This window comes from Ambystoma mexicanum, chromosome 12 (genome assembly GCF_040938575.1).
Source record: "Ambystoma mexicanum isolate Mex_15411 chromosome 12, UKY_AmexF1_1, whole genome shotgun sequence".
NCBI lineage: Eukaryota > Metazoa > Chordata > Amphibia > Caudata > Ambystomatidae > Ambystoma > Ambystoma mexicanum.
Genome location: NC_090936.1, coordinates 54,634,790 through 54,654,575, shown reverse-complemented (window position 1 = coordinate 54,654,575; position 19,786 = coordinate 54,634,790). Strand labels below are relative to the sequence as shown.

The 19,786-nt window shown below is 46.6% G+C and overlaps 1 protein-coding gene across 5 annotated transcripts in view; it reads left to right on the top strand.

Annotated features, from left to right (window-relative positions):
- The window catches only part of ANKRD26 (ankyrin repeat domain containing 26), a 915,250-nt gene that overhangs the window by 382,341 nt on the left and 513,123 nt on the right, over positions 1 to 19,786 (top strand). For all 5 annotated transcript variants that reach the window (XM_069627947.1, XM_069627948.1, XM_069627949.1 and 2 more), the window contains 2 exons: positions 2,644 to 3,684; positions 4,735 to 4,982. In XM_069627947.1, coding sequence (XP_069484048.1) covers positions 2,644 to 3,684; positions 4,735 to 4,982 — 1,289 coding nt within the window. The remainder of the gene's footprint in view (positions 1 to 2,643; positions 3,685 to 4,734; positions 4,983 to 19,786) is intronic.

Genomic DNA, 19,786 nt, shown 5'->3' with positions numbered 1-19,786 from the left:
GCTTTGCCAGTGGGCGATTGTCTGATCACTAATTCCAACTCCTCCTGCTAGGCTAATAGTTACTCATATTCTCCCACTCACTGTCGCTCTTACTATTCAATCTGTTTTAGTATTTCCACTCCGGACTTAATCCTCGCTATCGCCCTCTACTACCTACTACCGATCTACTGTTACTCATACTCTCTAACACTTCTACTACCTACTCCACTTCCAATATCATCCTTTACTCCCACTACCACTACTTCTCCCTTCTCCGCACTCGCTATTCCCACTACCTCCACTTCAAACTACTACCTCTGCCAATACTACCACTAATACTCTGCTACTCCTACTCTTCTCCTTAAACTTTTCCGCTCTCACACACAAACCCTCCACAGATCCCCTCTTAACAATAGCCTCTGCACTCCAATCAATCTCTCCTCCTCTGGTCTCTCGGAGGCATCCTTCACCACCTCCTGCCCTCACCCTACTAACTCACACTTGCACACTCACGCACCTCCTTACATACTGCAGCCCCTCCCTGGATTGGTCACATACTTTAACCAATAGCTTACCTGGCTCCAGGGGGTGTGTCATGAGAAAGGCTTAGCGGTTTCAAAAGGCTGTGTAAGCCCCAACCCCTTCCTAACATGGACCATGTACTGGCCCTTCGGGAGGTGCACAGGTTGAAGGCCTTTCTTTAGGCAGTTTAATATTAAATATAGAATGTCCCTGGTGGCATAATGGGGGTATTATGGCCTTCGTAGAGGACTTAACTTTAATAATAAAATTCCCTGGTGGTATAGTTGAGGCTCCCTGTTTGTGCGGGCTCTGCCACGCCGGTTTTGTAGTTGACACGGCATCCCTAGGTGCTATGTCCAGCCTTGTTGCAACCTGCAGCTGGTTTTACTGTGTTCGCAGCAACCCTCTCAAAGATGTAAACCGCTTCTGCGCTTTCTGTCTGGGGTGCTGCTCCTGTGGTGGGGTCCTTGCTGGCCCTCTCGCCTGCAATCCTCAGGTAAGGAAGGATGGGAGTGTGTCTACCCTCACTCTGGCACCAATCAGAGTGTAAGGTGGGTCAGGTTCCCTCCCTCCTCTTGACTGGGCCTGAAAGCAGGCCCTTTCACAGTACGCTTCCTCAATTTGGCTTTCTCCCTGAAATTACCAATACGGTATTGCAAGCCTGAAGAGGAGCCCCTCTATGGTATGAATCGTGTAGATTGGGCACTTGATTGCATGCCAATTTGTTGTTCAAACATATAGAGCTCAGGTGTTTTGCTTTGTTCCTGGCAGCCTCTATGATATTATTAATACATATATGAACTCACAACAAGACTAGCAAATAGTCCTGCACGTTTTGCACAATCTACGATTCCTACCATTTGCATCAGTAGGAATGTCTACATCCTTACCAGTCTATGAAAAGTTAGCAACATTTTGCTGCAAAGTAATCTTCAATAACATTTCTCTTCAATTCAGTGTTTTAAATAACATCTGGCTTTCTATTCCAGCTGCTGCATCTCAAACTTTGTGCTGGCTCTTGCAGCAGGCATTGCGAAAATAAAACTCTTATTAGGTTATTACAGTTGGGCAGTGATGTAATTTTCTTGGTAGAGGTGAATAGTAATATCTTAACGAATATTTAATAAGAAAATGATGTACATGTTTTTATGTGGAGAGTGGATGCTTCTATTTATTGTTATAAGTTAATTCCCCTTGGGTAACAATCTTTCTGCTGGATACTGTTTACATTGAGTAGAATATTTTTCTTTTTTTTACTGGCTTTCTTCTCCGCTTTTAGGCACTTAGAATGATTCTGCAGGGATCGAAATTAAGATTGGATGCGCAGGACCTTAAAGTAACTCCTGGGTATCGGGCATTAACAAATGACCAGGAGCAACCACTGAAAAACAAGGAACTAGTATAAAGTGTTTATCAAATACAACTTCTGCATAATATGCAAAGTTATCATTGTTTCTATTATTATTGACCCCTTATGCTTTAAATGTCATATAGCAGTGTCCTAATGCTAGTTTACAGATCGTCCAAATTTCAGCATCAGTTGGCTTTCGGAGCCAAAAGTAGCTCCCGATACCTGTTGGCGTTAACCTAACCAGGCTCTTCTAGGCTCCAAGCAGGAGCTAAATCTCTCCCAGCTTACCTCAATTTCAAACCCAGTTCCGATGACGCCAGTGGTATAAATTCTAAAGGGTTTTAGGATTAAATTAAACCTTAAATAAATAGTAATAAATAAGTAGTATTAAATGCATAAGAAGTTTAATCAAATAAAAACATAATGTAAAATATTCATAAAATAGGAGAGTTCTGAGCTGCATTTTCTTACAACATACCATTGCTTCAGGTGAAACCAAGGACACTAGAGTTCTCTGGGTGCCCTAGTGCTATCAGTTTCCAAAATCACATTAGTTCTAGAATTAATAATCTGCAGAGGGTGAAGAGTAGCCATCAGAAACATTGTTACCATGGGCTAAATTGCTTCTCCATCTCTCCATGGTAGAGTTAGGATTGTCTCATGCCTTGTGGGGTTTCAGGATTGTACGTATGGAAATGTAAAATGTGAATTAGCATAACACATTGCAAGTAAATGTGCTCCGTTAAAACTGTAAACTTTGTGATTTTCTTTACTGCACATATTTAATTAAGGAAAAGCCTGCATTAGATTTGCCAAAGTTCTCAAAAAAGACATCCAGTGGAAACCAAGGTCCGATAAATGTTTGCGACATTATGAAGAAACGTGAATTTGAAGCTGTGGAACAAAACCAGGATTCCCTAGAGGACTGTTCATCATCTGAATCCGATTCCCCCTGGGAGGAGAGGTACGAGAAAATGTGGGTAGACACTGAGAAAAAAGAAGTGAAATATCAATTTAAAACGGTAACTGCGGAACTGAAACAAAAATTTGGTGAAATTACTGAAACGTCAAAAACTACGCATGCCTCGAAAGATCAACCACTAAACCACCCCCATGAGTCAGAGATGCCATCTGAAGCCCAGTCCATTGTGACCAGTGATACAAGCTGGGCTGAAGATCATTGTAATGCTGTTGAGCTTAAAGGAGCAGAATGTGAGCCAACCTCTCAGGAAAGAAATTCAACTGCACTCAACATTAACTCATGGAGCACGCATGCAGCTGAGCTAAAGAATTCTGACATGACACTTTTACAAACATTGCCCAATGTTAACCAGCCAACTACTGAGCGATGCATCAAACCTATGCTTAATAAAGTAAACTCTTCTAACGGGACTACACAAAAGGGGAAAAATATCACCATCCCTTTGGTAATACCCGAGAGAATTAAAAATGTGAACGGCGACTCAGAAGAGCATATGGAAGATTCACAAAAGAACTATGTTACACATGAAAACATAAACAGCGTTGACGTAAAAAGGATGAATTCTTCTAAATGGGAGCCAAAAACTTCTGTCATCCCAAATAATAAAAATGAAATTCACAAGTCAGAAGACAAAAATAATGTTAAGTGCTGTGTTGTTGGCAAGATGGGCAATCTAAAACTTGAACCCGGGTGTGTAAAAAGAGTGGCACAGCCCTCCTCTGATGAAGCAGCAAACACATTATTGGATAAAGGATTGGAACGAGATGTGCAAAGGTTCAAGAATGAGGTAGGAATGCTACAAGCAGTATTCCTGAATTTGGAGAAAGAGAAAGCACAACTTCAAAAAGAGGTAGTCTCTTGCCTACTGCTCTTCCATTACTTTCATCACCTTCCATATCAGCCATCTTGACCTCTTTAACCTTTCATTAGAAGCAGTTCTGTTGTGCCATAAAGCAGGAGGAGGTAGAAATGAGGAGTATTAGTTATAGAAGGGTCTGTAAAGACAAAATGGAACTGTCTTAACCCTCATGTTCCCCTTAATGTATTAGTAGAAGGCACAATAGAGAATTTAGATTAAGCAACTCTTATGTCTGTTGTTTGTCTTTCTTTCTCGAGGCGATCTTCTTTAAGCCAGTATTTACATTTACATTCCATTACTGCATAATGTCTCTTCTTACTCTTCAATTATAAATGTTATTTTGATATTTAGCCATGGTCACATGCCTGGAATTCCATCTGAGTTTTGTGGGCAGGGCAGGTTATGTTAGAAAGCAAGGTGAGGTGCCAAGTTACCACATTATGTCTACAAACAGCAAATAGCACCAATTTACCAAGGATGTGAGGACAGCTAAATCGTTTAAACATACTCTTTTAGGTGGGATCCTCCTCTCATGCATGAGATTGCAAATGCCCTGCTCACATTATGCCGCAGGGAAAGCGTGCACATAATTGTGAACCCGACCCCCATTGGTGGGGCAGAAAACATAATTCATTGGTCTTGAAGGTGTGCAGGATCCTTTAGTCTTGTCCTCTGACCTGGCAGAATTCTGCCTGGTTGTTGAATCACTTCATCAGCCTTATAGTTTTGCTTTGTGGTGTAAAGACTAGTCAGTGATTTCTCTAGAGGGACTTTTTCATGTTTTTGTCTGTCAATCCTTTACTTATGTTTCATCTTTTTTCGCATTTTCAAATGCTTTTTTTCTTTTTAATCTTGTGCATTTGTTTGGAAAATAACATTTTCAAGTACATTTATTTATTTTGAATACGTAATATGCAGTTTTGGGGAAGCTGTTAAAATGTATTTCTTGTTCGTTTTGAAGCGAAGGGAAGGTTTCTTGAAGAATTTCTGCAATATAGGAGTGTAATGCATACATCACCAGAAAGTTTTATCCTATTGTAGGTTGAAGAAGAAAAGTTTAAAAGTACACAAAGTCGAAATCATGATGAAACTGACAAAATAACTATGAGATGTGATGCTGAAAGAAGTGTTGTGAAAAATGAGGGTCTCTCTGAGAAAAATCAGCATTTGAAAAAGACCCTTGTTCCGAAGGCTACTCCAGTATTGAAAAATGAGAAAGGAACTATACAGCCATCCAAAAGTGTTAATACAAAAGAGACCTCGAAATCTGCACAAGATCCTTGTAAAGGGTAAGTTGCTAAAAAGTGAAATATTCTGTTTCCAAAATTAGCAGATTTCCAGGGTGCTCTTTGATATCCTTCACCTCTTTTTATTCTCAATATGCACTGAAAGGTTTTATATATCTGGATTCCACTGTAATAAAACAAAGAGTTGGGGGTGAGATGATTTACAATTTTGAATGCAGATGCTAATGTGTGAGTGTTGGGGAGACGTTTCTAAGGTCTTACTTCTGGGATCCAGATGGATCCACCAACATGGCTTACAGGGTGTTTCCTCTGTGTTTTACTGACTGTCTGAGAGGTAATGTGGCTGAGCAGTTCTTTCAACTCTTCAGGCGTGAAGGTTCTTTAAAAGTAAAATAATGCACAATAATGGAATATCCATATGTCAGTAGCAATGTATTATTTGTAATAGTTGTGCAAAGTAATAAAAATAATTATAGTTAAAGGAAACATTCCTGAATTATAGAAACTAACAGAACATATGACGGCAGAGAATCATGCAATAGTGAAATGAGTCTACAAAGTCCAAGTGGACATGTGTGCGCGTCAAATGCCCCTAGAGATATAGCAACCCCTAAAACGCCAATGTTATTTTAAAACCTAATGGTGTCAATGCCAAAATGTTAACTAACAGAGGAAAGTGCAAGGTTTGCGCCTGGACCTACAAACATGAGTAGCCCAAGGAAGACCCGGAAGAGGGCCTTTGAAGAGATCCTAGCCTTGTGAAGTACTGCCAGCATGCCCGTCTGGAGATTTCAGAGACATGCTCTGGTGTCAGCTGCTGCAGACATTGCATTTCACGTCTATTGGGCAAGGTCTGCAAAAGAAGACCTGGCCCTCATAAGACAGTTCAAAGTAAGTAATGGGTTGTATAAGAGGAGATCTTAATCAAGGCACTCCTTCAGCATTGAACAGACTGCGGGATAGAGAGACAGAGCTGCAGGAGCAGTCAGAGAGGTCGCTGTTCTTTCCTGAAAGGGCAAAGTCAGTAGTGAATAGACTTGCAGACAATTGAGCAGAACAAAGACTTCAGGCAAAGACCAGCAACCCTACAGACAAACCAGACTGAAGAAAGTCTGTCGCAGCAGCTTCAGGATCGAGATTGCATAATGGTGACCTTACTCGGGTCACCGGACACTGTTGCAAGTGGGGCAGATCTCCACAATGGGAGAACATCGAGAACAGGCATCCGGTAAAAGGTCCAGCATTGGAAGCCATGCTGGGCTGTCTATTGGATGCAACGCTCCAATTCTGGGGTCAAGCATCAGAAGAGAGTACTGGAAATCGGATGGACAGAAAAACTCCTTCAGAAGAATGGACCTATCAGGTTCTACTCTGGTCAATGGGGAGAAGCCCCAGATGGGGTTCCTTCAGGTCATGGGAGAGGCAAGGTTTATCATCTTGTTTCTTGGAATCACAGGAATGCTAAGACCGAACCTCTGTTGTGTTCCTCTGGTACGTAAGCCTTTTTAGTGCTTCATATCAAATCCCAGAATGTGACAAAGTGCTTGTGCGGAGTGGCAGCTTTTATCCCTAAAATAAATTTAAGGTCCGACCCTAACCTCTAGTTACCAATTCTTACACCATTTACAGTTTTGATGGTGAAGCAGTCCATGTTGGTCACCAAACTTGCATGGATATCTTTTAATAAATGATCGTTCTGGGCAAACAAAACGGGCTGTCGATTCCGAGAACAACTCATACATCTCTACCCCAATCACACCCATGCAAGCCCCCCTTTGTCTGTTCCTGGCTGAAGGTGAGGTTGGTAACTAGCTAAAATGGTCACTCCCATTCACCACCCATACATAAAAGGGTAAGAATGTATAGATGCCTGGCTACTAGATTTTCAAACAATAGAGACTGCATTTTGAGAGCCTCAAGGTAGGAAAAAAGACATTTTGAGAGGCAAAAATAACTTAAACTCTTGTAATGCATATCAAAGTACCCTGCCACCAACCATAACTGAATGGGCAAGGCTACTTATCTGGCGAGACTAGGCACACCTTGCCAGTATGCCACACTTTTGAAGGTCATAAGGGGTCTGTGAGGATCACATCCATCAGTCACATCCCTGTGAGATCTGGATGGAACTCACGGGGGAGAAATAGTCAAAAGATCTATTAAATCAGCAAAAAAACTAAGCGCACCCAAACACAGGACAGAGGGCATTTTCCACCTAAGAGTAAGGTCCCCCAAGCTGTAGATGACTACTGCCATCAAGTTAATTTGTGTAATATGTCCTTCACAAATCCTCTTAACTCTTTGTGCTTTATTCTGTTGTTTGGTTGACTCTTTGTTCTGGTGTTTATTGGTGCCTACAGTCTTGTTTGTGCTACCTACACCAACAGCAATACTTAGTCTCATCTGCTTGCACCAAAATAAAAGGAATAACCTCCTCTGTTCGCCTCATATGAAAACCAAAATAGGTTTTTCCCTCTGCCCCACCACCATGCATTTGTTTGGTGGGCCTCTGGCACAATTTGATTAATGTATCATACAACAAAGCTTTCACAGTCTCCCCCTGTGGTCTTTCTTGGTATTTGTAAAATCACAGCTAAATAAAGTAGAATTTTTTGAATATATAGAGTTGTCAAAACCAGTTATTGGTGGTTGTGATATCCAACAAGAACAAAAGTATTGGGGGACCACATCACTCCCAAAAAAGAGTGGGCTGCAGTGATTGTCTAGTTAGTAGCAATGTCTCACACCATAATGTAAGTTGTAAAAGAAATACCTTCTTTGGGATGTGTAAGAAAAGCATGGCAGAATGTTAGCTTTTCTGTGCTAATAATTCAAATGCATGCCCTTGTAGGCGATCCTTCTGTCACCTGCTCAAGAGGCTGGTGTAATCCATATGTACAGTTAAGCTCAGAGTAGCAGTCCAATGCCAGGCAAATGCCTCTCACTTATCTGCACCACAACCGTATTAGGTGTGTGAAAAACCAGAGGAGGGTGTTTCACAACTTAATCCCGGAGGATCTCATACCCAGGTGGCCAGGGCAAGACCATCGATTTTTGGATCCCGACCCTGGGACTGGACAGGTGAGGGAGGATCACCTGGGTAGGGGGTCCTCAGGGAGTGGGGGAGAAGCACCCAATGGTGAGACATGGTATCACCCCTTTTCCACAACCCATCTAACTCTTATCCCTGCTAAGTTTATGGGAAACTACAATTTATAATCGTAATCCCTGGCAAAAGTACTGCACCAAAGAAGATGAGGAATGAGGTTAAACTTGCATTGGCCCTGTCCCTGTAATGAGGTCAGGCATGTAACTCCAACAATGTACACCTGCCACTTATTAGCACTCCCTATTAAGATAAAAGGTGGTGCGCACACAAGCACACTTAGAGCGAGGCTGGGTATGAGAAGGAACAGCTCTTCCGAGGCTGTTGCGAACCAGGCTGTGGAAGGTGGAAGGCCAATGGGCTGATAAACAGTGGAAAGGATCAAGAGAAAGCCAGGCATGACTACCGGGCTTTTGGGAGGCTGTGAGCATTCGAAAAGCAAAGCTGAGCGAGTGGAGGAAAGAAACCTTCAAGTTGGCAGAAAGCGCCCCACCACCCTCCCGGGTGAACAGCAGAGTTGGGGAGGAGCACAAGAGGCGTTTGTAACTGCCTTGAGCTGCAGAACAGAGATGAAATAAATCAAATTAACATAGCCAGTGAGTTCTCAATGGAAACTAAAGTCTGTGTAAAAGGGATAGTGACTATAAATTGAAAGTTGAATGTTGCGCATGTGCTGATAAAATGCGAATGAAGAGAATAATTGATAAAAGACAAGGCTGCATAGTTGCAGAGAGGTCCTGCAAGAGAAAGTCACATTCGAAAGTCTCTGTGAAATGTTTAGGAAATTTGAACGGTTTTGCAAGTGGAGGTCAAAGGAAAACACAATAAGGAAAGAAGATAGAATAAGAGGAAAGTGATATTTGTGAACTGTGAAACATGCCAAAAGGGCAAAAGTAAAATGAACTGTACAATAAGCCAAGAGGGCAAAAGGTAAAATATAAGAACCTTGGAAAAAGACCAAGAAGGCAAGTGAAAGAGAATAAGAACTACAAAATAAGAACTGCAAGTACCAATTGTTGTTGTATATGAACTGTGAAACTATAAGAGATTAAGGACTACAAATACCAAGCAGTATTGGTATTACGTATGAACCTTTAAAAAAGGCCAAGGGGGCAGACTAAAGAGACTGAGAATCATGAGGGCCAAGAAGTATTGGTGTCATGAAGATGTTGTTGATTACAAATTGAAGGATTGTCATGCAGAGGTCTACATAAATTCCTTGCAGTCTTGAAAGTCTTCAACAGTGAAAAAGATATGAGATTAAAACGTGGGGAAGGGAACCCCCCACCATCGAAAGAGACACACTCGAGCCGGGCAGAGGGAAGCCTGTGCAGAACTGTGAGAAATTATGTGGTAAAGTGAAACAAAACAGGCTCGAGCACGGCAGAGGGAGGTATCTGCAGAATTGCGAGAATATATGAACTGATTATTGATGGGAAGGCGGGTGAAGCCTAAATAAGGGATTGAGCTACCAGAAGTTGAAAGCCTAAGAGTGAACTGTTCAATTGTACCAGTACGCGAAAGTGTGCAAGATGACAGAATTGTGGCATCCACATATATTTTTTTATTTTTTTTGTAGTGACTCTCTAGCCCACGTGGGGTTGAACCTGGGGAAGGGAGTTGGTGCTGACACCATTCTGACATTTCCTTTTGAAGGGAGTAGTTTCTTAACTGTAACTCCATTTCTCCAGTGTTGGCATCTTTCATGGATTCACATGCTGTGAATATTCCCCGTCGTCAGGCTGGGAACCTCGGTCACTTTAACCTAGCGTTTTCCTATGGAAAACTTCGACACTTAGTGTCCTATCAATGTCCTTTTTGGGTGCATTGTCCCCACCAATAGGACGTAGGCTATAAATAGCCCCGCCCCCACGGCTTCCCTTCAGATTTTAACCTCCAAAGTAGAGGGATCCCAAACCAGGTTTGCCTGCAGAGGCGGCCGGAGGGCGCATGTGAATCCATGAAAGATACCAACGCTGGACAAATTGAGTTATAGATAAGAAACTACTCCCTTCTCCAGCATTGGATCTTTCATGGATTCACATGCTGTAAATAGATTACATAGCAGTACCAATCATGCATGGTGGAGTGTAAAGGCAAACCAATACAGAAAACAGAATCACATACATGAGACCAATAAACCCATACAGTGATCAAGTTCAAACAATAAACACCCCGAAGCTGCAGGGCTTACCTTATTGAAACAGGCGTTGCAGGACCGCCCAGCCCACCTGCACATCAACACCATGCTGCTGGCCCATACAGTAATGCCGGTAAAGGTATGCGGCACCACCCAGGAGGCCGCCTGGCAATTGTCCACCAGAGGAATCCCTGACCATAATGCCGCTGACAAAGCCATAGCCCTCGTCGAGTGTGCCTTCGGAGCCCTTCCCAAAGGCTTCCCAGCTTTAGTGTAGCAGAACGAAATCTTCAATGACTCTTTACGTCCAGCGAATGCAGCGCCCGTTCTGCAGGCGTGGACGCTGAAGCAAAAAGCGAGGGCAAAACAATAGAAGAGGGTTTGTGAAATGTTGTTGGCACTTTAGGGATAAAGTGCGGATTGGTAGCCAACACAACCTTGTCCTTCACGAACCTCATGTATAGGGGGGTCCACCACCAATGTTTGCAACTCTGATATCCTCCTGGCTGAAGTAATGGGCACCAGAAAAGCCACCTTCCGTAGCAGAAATTTCAAAGGAGCCGTTGACAGCAGCTCAAAAGGCGGTCTCATCAGACCCGAAAGCACAACTTAAGTCTCCACACTGGCGCAAACTTCTTGACCGGGGAAAAAGTATGCAACAAACCCTTCAAGAAATGCTTGATTAGGCGATCACTAAACAGAGGAGCCTCATGTCGCCTCCGAGTAAATCTAGAAATCGCTGCCAAGTGTACCTTAATGGATATCACCAGTCCCCTTTTCACCAACTGCAACAGGTAGGGAAGAACTTGTTCAGGGGAAATGTTCAAAGGGTCCACCCCCGGCTGGCCCTTACACCACACACAAAACCTTTTCCATTTACATGCAGAGAAGACATTCGTGGACGGTGCTCTTGCCGCCTCCAAAATCCGGTGACAGTCACTGGAAACCCTTAGCAGGCCAAACTCGTAGTCAGGAGCCAAGCCATCAGGCTGAGGGATCCCGGATTGTGGTGCCACACCGCGCCCTTGTCCTGAGACAGAAGGTCTGGCGTCATTTCCAACCGAATCGGCTCTGCCACTGACGGGTGAAGAAGATCTGAGAACCACGGCTGCCTGGCCCAGAATGGAGCCACTAGAATTGCACGCCATGGGTATCTCCGAATCCACTGGAGGGTCCGTCAAATGAGCAGAAATGGAGGAAAGGCATATGCGAACCGGCCCATCCACGGGAACGAGAACGCATCCCCCAGATACTCTGGATGAGCCCACCTGCTGGCGAACTCCCTGCACTGTTTGTTCTCCCTCGTTGCGAAGAGATCCAACGGAGGCTGGCCCCATTTCTGGAAGATCATGGACACCTGTTGCTCCTTCAGCTGCCATTCGTGGAGCTGGCCTACATCCCTGCTTGAGCGCACCTGCATGCACATTCAACACTCCCGGCAGATGAAACACCACAAGGCCAATGTCGTGCAACAGAGCCCAATGCCAAAGTTCCTGTGCTTCTTTCGACAGCACCCTGGAATGCGTACCCCCCTGTTTCCTGAGATAAAACATTGTGGTGGTACTGTTTGTCAAAACCCTTGCCACCGAACCGCGTATGCGCGGCCGAAACGATTTTAGGGCCCAATGTACCACTGTCAACTCGAGCACATTGATGTAGAACCGAGACTCCACCCGAAACCACAGGCCTTGAACCTGTGAGCTGCCGAGATGCGCCCCCCCATCCTGTCTGAGAGGCATCCGCCACAATTGTAAATTGGAGCTCCGGTTCCAGCAACGGCATGCCCCGAACCAGATTCTCCGAGCACTGCCTCCAGCGAAGAGCCTCCACCAGAGCGCCGTCGATCACCAACTTGTCTGACCAAGAGCCGCGACTCTGAGCCCACCGGTCCGCAAGGAACTCTTGTACCGGCCTCATGAAGAGACGACAGTTTGGCAACAGTGGAATGCAGGGTGCCATGGCCCCCAGCAGCGACATGTAGGTCCGGACCGACACCCTTGCGCCGATCTTCCACTCTGCTGCCCTTCGCAGGAGCTTAATGATCCTCACGCCCAAGGGCTTCACAAGTCCCTTTCAGTAGCATAAGCACAACCTCCTGCTGCAGGATGTGAAGGTGTCGCATACACTGGAGGAATGGAAACTGGGGAACACTTGAACTCCAGCGAGTGGCCCAGATGCACCGCGCCCAACACCCAACGGTCCAACATAATCTTGTACCACTTGTCCACGTGCATCGCCACCCTGCCCCCCAGTAAATTGTCTTGAAGGCAGTCGTTGCTGTGGTTTAGTCTGCCTCCCCTCAGAGGTGGAGGGCTGCGAATCACTTTTCCGCTGGACCTGAAAGTCCCGACTCTTCTGCACCGATCTCCGATACCTCTGGGAGGAATAACTTGACCGACCATAACCCCGGTCTCTGGTGGAAGCAAACCTGGCATTACTCGAAGCCACCCGGAATGGTCGAAAGGATCGAAAAGAGCGCCGACTCTGCAAAGCCCCCAATGACTTAGCAGTCTCCGTTTCTTCCTTCAGCCCTTTGAGGGCCTCATCAGTTTTCTCACCAAACAACTGCTCCCCCTGACAGGGCATGTCCAGAACCTTATAATGCACCTCCGGGCGAAAGTCTGTACACTTAAGCCAGGCTTGGCAACGAAGCACTACGCTGTTGTTAATCTGCTTAAAGCCGGACTCCGCTAAGTCCACGGCAATATTAATACTGTGATAGGAAGCTTCCTCCCCTTCACGCACCAAAAGCATGGCAGTCTTGCGGTGCTCCTCCGGCAGATGTTCCAAAATAGGTGCTAGCCGATGCCGCACCTCATGATCTTAGCGTGCCATGATCGCTAAGGAATTGGCCGCTTTCATCGTCATCGCCCCAACAGTCAAAACCTTCTTCCCGAAGGTATCCTGTCTCCTGGCTTCACTGTCCGGGGGAGTAACACACTTGTGCTGACTGAGCTTTACGGCTGGCCGCCAACGACGCCACAGACTCAGGAGTGGGCTGCGACACTAAGCACTTTGCGGTAGAGTCTGGGGCTTTAAACTTCTTCTCCAGCCTCCCTCTCACAGCTTGTTCCGATAAAAAGGGATGCTGCATCGTGCGCAGGCCCTCCTGCCACACGTGGTCCAGAATAGGCACAGAGAATACAGCTTTTCGTCTCTTGTACAGAAACACTCCTTCCGTTCTTCTTCAGGTGTCAGCCCAAATTCCACACACGCTTTCGCCATCATGGCGTGGAACGCCCCAACATCATCGGGAGGGGAAGGCTGCGCCGGACTGTGAGGCTGTTCCACCTCCCCGTCTGTATTCCACGCATTATCCCACGTTGGCGACGACGAACCAGTACACATGGTGCCCCGAGGCACACTATCCGACTCAGATTCCGGTAGTTCAGTCTCCTCAGGGTGCGAATGTGGACTATCTTCACTCAAGAGGTCGCAGCTCCGGCAAACCAGCCGTGGCCGACGAACGCGGCGGAACACCAGCAGGGTCCATGACAGGGCCCACCGGGACCCCACTCAGCGGAGGCAACCTTGCATCCAGCTGGCCTAGCAATGATTGCAGCGTGGACAGAACCTGGAGCGACAGCATAGGCTGCGGGTTCAGCAGTGGGTAACTAGCAGGACCAGCACCCACCGACGTCGCCGGTCCAACACTCTGCAGTCCCAAGGCCGACGGACCCAACACAGGCTCCCGGTCGTCGTCCTTCTCCGATGACACAGAAAAAGCTGCCGGTTCCTGATGTAGAATGGCGTCTGGCAGAAGCGAGTCAAAAGCGGAAGACTGCCAAGCCCCACTCGTCGGCAACAAACCGTCCGTGTCCATCCTCAACGACGAGAAAAGCATCTGGCCTTGCTCCAACACCGCCGTAGCCGATGACGCAACCGTTGATGACAGAACCGTAGATGAAAGAGCAACAGTCAACGACGGAACGCCCCGTCGACGAGGACGTCGTCGGAACCGCCACCTGCTTTGTAGATTTTGCAGGCGGCCCGGCCGGCCTGGCAGCGCTGTTCCGGTGTTTAGAGGACTCCCATCTCCGACACAGGAGCAGGACAAGGTTTCTTAGCCGTAGGCCCGGCTGACGCCGCACGGCGATGCTCCGCCGACTGCACAGGCCACTCTGAGGATAGGCTCCGGACAAACTCCACCTCCGAGGCTGGGTAGGTGCCCTCATTAAGCCAACAAACCAACCACTGATTGCGGTCCTTAAGAGTTTTTTGCGAAAACCCTCTACAGATCTTGCAAGAGTCAGTAGAGTGATGAGGGTAAAGGCAGTAGAGGCAATCCATATGCCCGTCACCCTCATACACCTTCTTCAACCCACAAGTCGCACAGGGCTGGAACAGAGACTTCTTCGGAGCCCCAGAAGCCATCTCAATACGCAAAGAGCACATGCACGTGCAAAAACGCAACGAACACGAGGTGATCACAACAGTTTGGAGACGGTTGAAATCTGAAGGGAAGCTCCTGGGGCGGGCTATTTATAGCCTACGTCCTATTGGTGGGGACTAAAGCACCCAAAAAGGACGTTGATAGGACACTAAAGTGTCAGTTTTCCATAGGAAAACGCTAGTTTAAAGTGACCGAGGTTCCCAGCCTGACGGGGAATATTCACAGCATCTGAATCCATGAAAGATCCAATGCTGGTGAAACACTATTTTCATTTTGTATTCCCTTAACACATTTGGTATTCTAAGGAGGAGGACAAGATTAGGTTTTCTTAGTATAGGCCTTTTTTATTTTGACCAGACTGACATGGATGTGTTTTGTTATTATTTAATTGTTGACACTACTCCCATTTTAGAGTTGGGGCTAGTTAGGAATTTGACCAACCCAACTAAAAGGTTGAATACAGGTTTTCAAAACTTGTATCCATTGTGTTTGGGTCTACTACTTGATACCATGCCTTCCTCGCTGGTGTTTAAAATGTTGAGCAATGCCTGGTCCATTCATACCAACAATATCAAAAGGCGGTTTTGTTAGGGAAGAATTTCACTTTTGGGTTTTCTGGGACTTTTTGCTAACCTTTTTGGTTTTTCACTTTCTTTAGTAAGCAGGGGGACTTAGGCTGAAGTGCCCCCTGCTACTAAATCCCCTTTTCTGGTGTGCTGCTCTTAGTAGCCCATATATCTATTGGTCAGGGGGACTTTTTAAGCACCTCCACTTTGGTCCGAGGTTACTTGTCACACTGACGTGTGCTTTGGAGTATGCGGCTGTCAGCTACAACTTAGTTATGGCTACATCATGTTTGTGACCCTTTTTATGTCCTGCACGAGTAGCCAGGGTGGCTATATTTTTTAAAGCCCTACTCCTGTCTCTGTAAACACATGAGGCTGGTGCAAAATTTTGTTTGTTCTGATTCAGACTTACCCTGAGCCTTCCCTGCACCCTTTGCAGTAATTTATATTGGTATAGACTTGTTTAAAGCCCACAGACTTCCAGTCTACATCCAGAATGTTTGTGGTTTTTACAACCAACCTGATTGACTGGCTTATTAAACCTGCCCAGTGATGTGATTTGAGGGCTGGCTTAGGCCAGCCCCTAAGTGAACATATAATCAGAGGGAGAGCCAGTGTATTTCACAGATCTGTTTGTGGTTTCCTGGAATTCTGCTGCTGAAGATGGGCTACCACTGATGACCTTTGTGTGGGCATACTGGTTGCCCCTGGCTCCTTTTTCCTTAACTCTGTGTTACTTCTCTGCTGGTTGAATTGCTGTTGTTATTCATTGGCTTCCTGCCATCCTGCCAGCTGGCTGGACTGACTCTTCTTTAGTGGATATTTTCCTGGCCTCTGTAGTGCTAGTTCCCTGGCAAATTCCTCTGGTCCAAGTGCCTTAAATTGGGGAGTATTCATGGACTGGAATTAGTGATTTGATCCAGCCCCACCTCATCTCTGTTCTTATGACATGTTCTATCACCTTCTGCCATTTCCTCTGCTGTGGGACTATTTTGTGGGGGCTGGCTGACCCTTCCTGAGCCATCCTAGAACTTTGTTGAGGATTTTCCTTGCTGCTCTTGCTGTCCTTGTAGATCTAGCCCCAGCTGCCATCATAATCGTTTTCGCCACCACAGGACACCTGCAGGCCTGTGCCGGACATGTAGTCAGGCCCAGTATAAATGGAACCGCCGCACCCCATGACCTCAGTACCTTCTTTAGCGCACTGTGTGCACTTCAGGAACTTCTCTAATGTTAGGTTTTCTACAGCATCAGGCTTAACTACCGGTAAGTGTTCAGGTAAGTGTTCAGGCATCAAACCCTGTGCAGGAGACAGATGCCCGTCTCAGAACCCCACAGATTCTGTCTCTAATGCCTCGTTGAGGAACACAACCCACAGGACTGCAGGTTGTGATAACCCAGGCACCATGAGGTCTTTAGGGAGCATTCTGCAAATGTCTTTACCTTTTGCCACAGAGATGGCAAAATCACTCCATCAAAGGTTCAGGGCGTGGACAGGAGGCGAGAGGAAGATTGATCCCTGACCCAGAAACGAAAGAAGCACCAATTGCAAGATGTTGCACGCCCTAAGCAGTTCTTCGATGTGCCATTCCTCTTTTTCCGCTGGAGGAGGATTCGGACCCAAGGGCAGCATTTCCCACACAATATTCGGAGAAAACTTATGGCTATAGATCATTGTAATTTTTGCCAAGCCCCAGCACTGACGGCTCCAGCCTCAGGGCATCGGCAGAGCATGCCATGCTTGAAGGAGCTGTCAGCGATTCGTCAAAGCACGGCCGCACCCCTACAGCATCAGTTCTGACACCAAAGATCTGTCCCAGTCAAGTGCCATGCTGCTCTGCCTGCCTCGTCTTGCCGCCACCAGCTTGTAGCACCTCGGGAAAATGCCCTGCTTCCTATGGGAAAATTCATGTCAAAGATGACAAAAGACTGTGATGAGGAGGGTAATCCTATCTCATTTGGGCTAGAACCAAATTGCCCCAATGAAGTGAGAGATTTCTTTGGGGAATTGTACGGTGAGAGTAAGGATATAATGGACCTGGCCTCCGACTTTTATAGGAAGCCAGCCACCTTAACACCTCCCCAAAGCTGGGTATCCTCCTGACTCCGGGGAGGCCTCCTGCTTCTTTCCAGAACAGGAAGGCTCAACTAGTGGGCACACTGTGTTTGTTGGCACCCACCAGACCTAAAGTTCATTTTGGGTTGACCGACATTCTGGATAAAGGACCTCAAAGAGAGACATTGCTTCCCTTTTAAACAGGCAGTGGAAGCCAGAGTTTTACAGGCACAGGAGAAGCTAACCTCTGCCATGGCTGTGGACTGAGACCTGGCCTGGAAACACCACCTTGCACCCTTTGATATGGCTTCGCTCCACCCACCCTTTTTTAGAGGACTTGGTGGTTCAAGCTTCAACAGTCAGATTTACATAAAACTGCCTCCCCGTCTCCCTGCCAAGGATCGGAAGAAGCTGGAAATCTTCTCTTGGCCTCTGGACGGCGCTGTTGTAGATGGCTGAGAAGCTCTTGGTCAGTGATCTGAGAGAGGTCTTCAGCACCCTAGTGCATTATGCTAGGGAGTCAGCACATTTGATCTTAATCTCGTATTGACATGGCAGACTGTGTAGCACCGTCATGGCCACGGGCAGTCATCAGGAGGCACTTCTCAATGAGGATTGTGAAGGCATCATGAAGTAAGACACAGACAACAGACTTAAAGCTCAAACAAAAGATGTTCATTAACTTAAATGTTAGGAATTCATTCAATTCAATGTTAGGAAGCATTTGTGGAAGTGCACGTGAAGTGCTGTTGACTGTGAGGAAGCTCTGAGAAGCAAGGTGAAGACCAAACTTATACTGGATTTGCTCATATTTAGATATATGGACATATTCCTTTGCAGATAACTACTTTTCTGATGTTTGTTAATCTGCTTAGAATCACATGATGTGCATAGTCCGACATCCAGTGGTCACTGCAGAGTATTGCATTTTGTTTTCGTAGTCGAAAAGGGTACGTCGACAAGGCGTGTCTGTAACACTATCCCATAAGTGACGTGCATTGTACCCACAATCCCTCACATGTCGAGGTCCCTCAGATTGTTTTTTTCCGCCCAGATATTGGTCGCCTTAACACGGAGCTCCTCGAGAGAAATTGCAAAAACATTTACTCGACCCTTTGGTCGTTATTTATTATTATTCATTACATTAGATCCCTCCTTCGAAGTCGTAGCTGCGAAACTGTTTAACCGCCGAGTAAGAACTTCGACGGCGGTGATTTAGACGGAGGAGATCCTTCGGCGCTGCCGAACACGTGGCCTGGCCTCACCAGCCTAAGAAAGTAGGGAGAGTGGGGTCATGGGACATTTCTTCTATTTCTAAGAATGCCTTTCTCTTTCCTCCCCCCTTTCCTTCGGGGTCGTTATCACTCTTATCTGTATCCTCAGCTATGGATAGGACTCCGTTTAGATTTTGCCCACGCTGTAAGGGCAAATTCACATGGAAAGACCAGAACAAGCGGTGTAACCGTTGCTTACCCCTTGACCACAACGAGGAAGGCTGTGCGGCCTGTAAACTGCTTCGCCCGAAAACTTTAAAGCACCGCAGGGTCAAGAGGTGGGCAGCCTACGCTATGTCTAGAGCTGATTCCTCACCCACCGCCGCCGAGTGTGAAGAGGATAGTGATAACCCGACCTCCGTTTCAGAAGTTGTAGACCTCTCTAGGGAGCGTACCCGCTCCTCGGCGTCTGACCCCGGCCCCGACAAGTTCGGCTCACGCCGTACTTATGGGCATGAACACCCCAGCGACACTGACGAACACAGAAGGCATAAACATAAGCACACCACCCACGGCACTTCTTCGTCGAAGACGAAGAAAGCCACAGCGCCAACGGAGACGCCGGATCCACCGGCGTCCTCCACCGACCATAAGGGTCGCAAGCCCTCCCCGCCACCACAGACGCGACTATCGACTGGGCTACCTGCAGACAAGGGCGCTACCACCAAAACACCCGGCGACCCGCCTCGTAAGAGTGCTATCGTTGCCGAAAAAGACTTGGCACCGCCCAGCACGACGCCAGAAGAACCCTCGACGGAGAAATTAATCGTCGAGAGCTTGTATAGTTTCCACTGACGGCCAGAGACGGATGGCGAGTGATACGCCGAAGACCGCTCACAAGGCCAGGGAAACACTGAGAATGCCGGAAGGGAGGCAGGGACCGCTCCCACCGTCGAAAGAAAGCCCTAGCCTACGAGAAGGTTTCTCAGAAGGCAAAGGGACTTTATGCTCGACGTTATGGGACAGACCAAGACGGCTACAGGCAGAAGAGCCTCCTTTTTCGCCTCCAGACCGTTCTGGGTTACCACATTGGACCTTTGAGAGATTCCAATCTTGTATGGACAAACTGGATAGATTTATGTCCACTCCTGAACATAAAACACCCAAGAGGCCAAGAGAGGTACTTCATGAGGACCCCAGGGCTAAATATCCTAGACTATTTAAACCCCTTCAATAGGAATCTAATACTTATGACCTCACTGAAGAAGACACTCACTTGCAAGAGGACGAGGAATTCTTAGATAGTGAAGACCAACAGAACCTCGAAGGAGGTTTTGAGGAAAACCTTGACATAGATGGGGGGTGCTTCGA